At 32.5% G+C, this 6288-nt stretch overlaps 1 protein-coding gene and 1 long non-coding RNA gene across 2 annotated transcripts; one reads left to right on the top strand and one right to left on the bottom strand.

Moving 5' to 3' along the window:
• Window positions 1–1950: 1950 nt before the first annotated feature.
• LOC149910759 (uncharacterized) lies at window positions 1951–3039 on the bottom strand. The gene is made up of 2 exons (XR_016457461.1): window positions 2617–3039; window positions 1951–2109 (listed from the first exon to the last, which is right to left on the bottom strand). It is a non-coding gene; the product is annotated as an uncharacterized LOC149910759 (long non-coding RNA).
• Window positions 3040–4571: 1532 nt separating this feature from the next.
• On the top strand, window positions 4572–6044 carry LOC149910758 (uncharacterized). Its single transcript, XM_090108826.1, has 2 exons — window positions 4572–5760; window positions 5902–6044. The coding sequence occupies exons 1-2, from the start codon at window positions 4611–4613 to the stop codon at window positions 6042–6044; spliced, it is 1293 nt and encodes a 430-aa protein (XP_089964952.1). The 5' UTR covers window positions 4572–4610.
• The last annotated feature ends 244 nt before the right edge of the window (window positions 6045–6288 follow it).

Here is a 6288-nt window from a genome sequence, read left to right as displayed (position 1 = left end):
TCTCCCGCGACCATTTTTACCAAGTATTTACCAGCAACGAACATTCCCAAATTAACATTTTTTATTCGGAGGGTTTTTGTTTTGCCAATTATGTATTACATTATAAATACTATAGCAGTAGGTACATATTGCATATGCAATTTATAATTTATCATTCAGAAGGTAAAGCTTTAATTTATTTAAAGATTGGTTGAGATAACGCCAACACAAAACAAAAAAGTTTCGACACATTGTATTTTATTACAATAAAAATTTATGTAGAGCCAAACTTAATTAGTATAAATTATAATTGATAGGATAATTATTCTTTTAACTAATTATTAAAGACACACAAAAAAGGCTTAGCAATGCACCGTTTGCGGGAAAAAATCGTAATGCGGCCATTGATATACTACGTATGGAGGAGACACCACGAACAAAATCTGTGCGCCATTTTTTTGCTCTAAGTATTAAAAATATTATCTAGTTAGGTACTTACCGATGAAAGTTATTCCTTTGCACTTTTCCGTATTATTTGCAATATCTTAACACACACGAAGGCATATTTGATGCGTTTCACTTTAAAATAAATAAAAAATGAGCGTACAGTTACGCCATATGGCGTATGTTGAGCGGAACATAAGTGATGTAGGCGGTGTCGTCTCCATATGTATATATCAATGAATGCGGCCATAAGATGCGTTTCTTTGGTCGTGGTAGAATACCAACAAACACCCGCGGCTCTGTCGCGTCGTCAAACAAATTTCTTGCGCCTTTAACGTTTTAAAGCAAATTTCTAGTAATATTATTTTGCCTGAATTCCTAAGATTATAAATTACTAATACATAATTTAATTTAATATTTTTCTGTTCTCTGAACTTCTATGAACACACATCATACACACTATGAAGTATGAAGAACATAGATAATATCAGCAGCGTAATGATCTTCCAGATTTTTTTATCATGTATCAGAACGGAACGACTCTAGGTACCTGAGTACATATTTTTTTAAGTACCTAGATATCCCGGTATCTTATCCATCTCAACATAATATTACCACCTAGTTATTTTGCTAATTATAGTGGAGACAAATCAAACGAAAAATAATTAAAATTCGTTCAGCCGTTCTTGAGTTATGTTGTGTATAAAACTAACGCTACATTCTTCTTTCATTTATAAAGATATATTAATGATTATAAGATAGATATCAGCACAAGGATAAACTCAAAATTGGATATTCTTGTTCACAACAAATTTAAATAATTTGAAAGTTTTATTTATTTTTATTTACATAACACGTTATTTCTATTCAAAAATACGATAACAATATTATTAAAAAATATCCTGTTTATGCGAGTAGGTTTAACTCTTAAATATTTATAGAAATCCAAAATAAAATAATTGTTTTATTTTATAAGGTTTATTTAAAACGACAAGTACCTACTTTATAAGCCGCACTTTTTCACTCCCGGCGTTTGCTCGCCTACACGAGTCAGGCAATTACCTGACTTTATTATTTCTATTTTGGAGCGTGTACAACGTATCTATCGCACGTAAGCATTTTATTTATAAGTTAAGTTAATGCATTAAAATTTATCACTTTATATTCTGTAATAAACAAATTTATCCATAAAATTAATATAAAAATACTTTAAAAATATGTTCTTATTAAAATAACACGTTTTTAAAGTCAATTTTAGCCAATACAATGTTGGCAATGAAACGCATAGGTACTACAGTAGTGAATACTTTTTTATTTTTTGAAGGTTTTAAATGTAAATATCAACAACAAGCTGTGTATTGTCTGTAACGTATATAATTATATACTCAATCATTTCCTCGATTCAGAAAGTACCTAGGTATCATATTCATTATTCATACAGCCTCTACATCCTCAGTCTTCAATATTTATGACTACAGAATTAAATTAAATTTCTTGAAGTTAAAACTCGTATTAAAAGAACAAAAACTATGTAAAATTTTTATTTATAACGTATTGGTAACATATATTTATAACACAACCCATTTTCGTTTTCTTATGCAATGACGTCATTGGTTGTACTTTCTATTCCCTTCCCGCCATTTTCTTCAAATGTTATCACTATTTCCTTCCTTTGATTTGGTTTCGCTGCAAAATTTTAATAATATTAATTAAAATAAAATAGTTAGTTTAAAAAAACTAAAAAACACGCTTTTTATAGAAAACCGAACTAAAAAATAGAAAATTTTATCAAATTAGTGTATTGTCATCGGTCCTCAATAAATCTAGGTACAAAGTTTGAACGAAATCTGGCCGTCCTGTTAGTGGGTCAAAATCGCGCCCAAAGAAGTCGGTTACAAACATACAAACATACAGGTGAAGCTAATATAAAGCGTGTAAAAAAACGCGACGTCATAACATGCAATTAATAATTCCTATTGTATGCAAATTCAAAAATCAAATAAAATCGTTAAACTTGCTCTATATATTCGTATATTAGTTCTTAACAACTAGGTACCTACTTATGTAGTTTCATAATTCATTATTATAAATTGATTTAAGTCCAAATCAATAAAAATTGTTTATTTTATAATATAGAGCTATATTGCAAATATTATAAATACCTACTTATTATAAATACATTTTTATACATACCAAAATTACAAATCTTCGCTCCAATACCTTTTTTCTTCATAAACTTGAAGACTTCGTAAAAGAATATAAATACTAAAGTTCCTAATAAATAATAAATCAAAAACTCCATCATCATAATCTTATGATTATTGTATCAAATAAGCTTTTTATTTTATATCGATATTCGATTCCTAACTGGTTCCGGTCACTGACTTGCGGCTTGCGAGAGAGGATTAACGTGCATGGTGAAACATCTTGTAATACTGCATGGCTCATGCAGTGTCCTTTCAATGACGCGTCATCGATGTTTTATTTATTTTTGATAAAATTTTGACTTTCAATATCAGATTTACATTTTTACAACTTCTTGAATCAATCAATTCTTCAATGAGATCTCTACAATCTTATTTTGTATCTTATAAGATCTTAGGTCTTTAGCTAACATAAGAATTTATCTACGAATAATAATGATACTCAACTCTTTTTTAAATACATATTTACTTAAATATTTCATAAAAAGATATTTGATTTGTTTGGTTAGTAATAGCATAGGTAATAGTTTTAAATTAATAATAGGTATAGTTCATTTTATGGTAGGAAAACTACCTACTACTTGTATACGTAGTATATTATTATTAGTCTGTGCTACTACTTACTGTGTACACCATAGATGTACATATAAAAGGTTTGTCCTTACTCTTTAGACATTATACTTCGTTGACAATAATTATTTTATACGCATTAGAATATAGCATTGCTAACTACATTCTATAGATGGTTAATTGTAATTATTATGTAAATATAAGCGCTATTAAACCTTCAGATGTCTTTTTTTACAAAACGTTGTTGTACTTTTAAATTCTTGCAATATTCTACGCATATAAAACAAATATAAAAATATACAAGGTACTATTGACGGTTTGAGATAAATTTAATCTTTTGTGTTTGGAATAAAACGGAATAGAATGATGTCGTTCTTGACATTTTAGATTTTTTTTGTTTATAATAGGTACCTACATATTATTTAAGTTCTAAAGTCTAAACAATATAATGATTATTAAAATAATCAATTGTTAATCATAATTTACCTATTATAGTAGAGCCATTTTAATAGGCAACATTTGAACGTTTGACAAAATTCAACAACGTAACCTAGTAACGGCGACATAGAATAATATGTCACCGTTACTAGGTTACGTTGTTGTATTTCGTTTTGTTAGAACTTCAAAGCTTAACTTTTTTCAATTACGATTACATATTAATTATAATAATAATGACTGATACAAGACGTAATTTAAAGATTTGATTTAATTGATAAACCATTCTAAACATAATAAACAATTTCTGATTTAAAGAACTGACGTCGCTACAATTTTGTGTCAATAAACCTTTTTGACGTGATAACGTCTTTAAAATCGTTTTAGTCGGGTGACATGTTCAGAAACTTGTGTCACACCAAAACCTCACGAGCGCGATCGCAGGTATAACGAGAGAGAGACGGACCGATCTCCCGTCTCATCTCGAGCGCTGCCACTGCATTATGTTATCACGTAAACATCTCGATCGTAAACCTACTTTACAAACAACCAATTTTTTTTCTTTTATACCAGAGACGTTACTCTAAAAATCGAAATCTGACATCTAGAATCAAATGCATTGATTACAATATGTAAATAAAAATAACCTTAAATTAATAAATGCGTTGCGTTTTTTTAATTAAGTAGATACTTGTCTAATTTGCTCATTAAATTTATGAATTTTAAAATTGACATGTGTTTCGAGTTCGATTGACAATAATTAAGACATATGCCATTTTGAATTTGATCAACAATAAACTCGGAGACAGGAAGGATCTTTGTTGTGTCGGAGAAAACACGTGCCATTGAGATTTTTGTTAATTAACTTGTTGAGAACACTCTTTTTTAGTGTAAACTGGTAGTGATAACCAAATTTGTGATTGTCTCTATATATATATATTGGGGTAAGCGTTTATTTACTAACTTTCCTCACCCATCATGAATCCTGATCCTCCCGACCCTGGTAAACCTCCTGACATCCAGGGTGAGGTGATGGAAGCGGAGCATACAAGTAATAAGAGACAACGGTCAGAGCCATCCGTTGCTGATACAGATATGATCCCCCCTAAAAGACATGTTACAATTAACAACTACGCGATCGCATCGTCTCAAAGTTCATATGTGGATCCCATTTTATCTAATCCCATTACATATTCCGACAATGACAGTGGTCCCTTTATTGTCTATGTGTCCCGTACAGAGGCCGATCCTGCGGCGGGTTTAACCATCAGACCGATCAAATTTGGATCTTTCCTTTACAACAATCGTGTAGCTAACATAGCCAAGGATGGAGTTAAAGCTATTGGACGTAATAAAATTTCTGTAGAATTCAATACCGCTTGTGACGCAAATAATTTTATAAATTTCCCCCATCTTAAAGATTCAAATTACCAAGCCTCCATTCCAACTTTTCACATCACTCGTATGGGCATTGTCAAAGGTGTCCCTACGGAGTGGTCTATGGAAGAATTTATCAGCCATGTGGATTTCCCAGGTGGAAGAGGCAAAATATTGAAAGCCAGACGGCTTAATAAAAAAATTAGAATAGATGGTGTTACTTCATGGTCACCATCTCAAACCGTTGTTTTGACCTTTCAAGGCCAAGTTCGTCCAGAAAGAATATACTGCCTTTACAACTCCATGCCAGTAGAAGTGTACCAATACCCCACAATTCAATGTTATAAATGCTGTCGGTTTGGACATGTACGCGACCAATGTCGCTCTAAGGAACGTTGTTTCAAATGCTCACAGGCCCATTTGGGCGACTCTTGTCCAATTTTAGAGTCTGATGCAACATGCCTCCATTGTACTGGTAAGCATTATGCCACTGATAGGAAATGCCCCGAACAAGCTAGGCAAAAGGCCATTAAGCAGTTAATGGCATCTGAAGGGATATCTTTTGAGGAGGCTTCTAGAGTCATCCCGTCAGCTCGTAGATCCTATGCTGAGAATATTCAGATACAGAATCCTTTATCTATACATTCCCAAAGCCTCCCGTCTTCCCAATTTAATCCTCCTATCCAATCAACACCTAATGTTTCATACAGAAAAACAGTCACTAAGACCCCCCGTTCCCGAGCTCCTCTGGGTAAGTCTTATGATAAGGATGCACATCATTCTATCATTCGTGAACCTCCCTCCTCCCTTTCTAATGGTTGTGCTCTCCCTAATACGGGCTCTTCACTTCCTTTTGATGAACATCTACTTAATATGTGTTTATCTTTTATAGAGACTTTACTTTCTTATCCCCACCAGTTACCGTCCAACGTTGCCGAAAGATTATCCCGTTTCTCATCAATCCTCAATTATGGATCTAGTGTTTCTGCAATGGAACGCCCAGAGTATCCGTCCCAAGAAGCACGAGATTTTTGAATTAATAACCAATCATAAACCTTTGGTTCTTGCTATCTCAGAGACATGGTTAATGCCCGGTTCTCGGTTTAGGGTTCCGGGCTATTCCTGTCTTAGAGACGACAGAGCTGATGGTTATGCTGGCTGTGCTCTGCTCTTGAATAACAGTATTCCCTTTTCACAAATTCCACTTCCCCATCATGGCTGTAACTTTAATGCAGTTGCAGCTAGAGCTGCTAATATATCAGTCTTATCCGTTTATGTT

This window comes from Colias eurytheme, chromosome 2 (assembly GCF_061535395.1).
Source record: "Colias eurytheme isolate Ceu_HAF_F1 chromosome 2, ilColEury1 Martin Lab GWU primary, whole genome shotgun sequence".
NCBI classification, from domain to species: domain Eukaryota; kingdom Metazoa; phylum Arthropoda; class Insecta; order Lepidoptera; family Pieridae; genus Colias; species Colias eurytheme.
This window is presented reverse-complemented; position numbering and strand designations above follow the sequence as displayed.

Excerpts from the sequence above, each read along its gene's own strand:
- LOC149910758 (XM_090108826.1), top strand. The coding sequence starts at position 4,611 with ATGAATCCTGATCCTCCCGACCCTGGTAAACCTCCTGACATCCAGGGT. Across the intron at positions 5,761-5,901 it reads CCGTTCCCGAGCTCCTCTGG|AGACTTTACTTTCTTATCCC; the intron begins GTAAGTCTTATG and ends TATCTTTTATAG.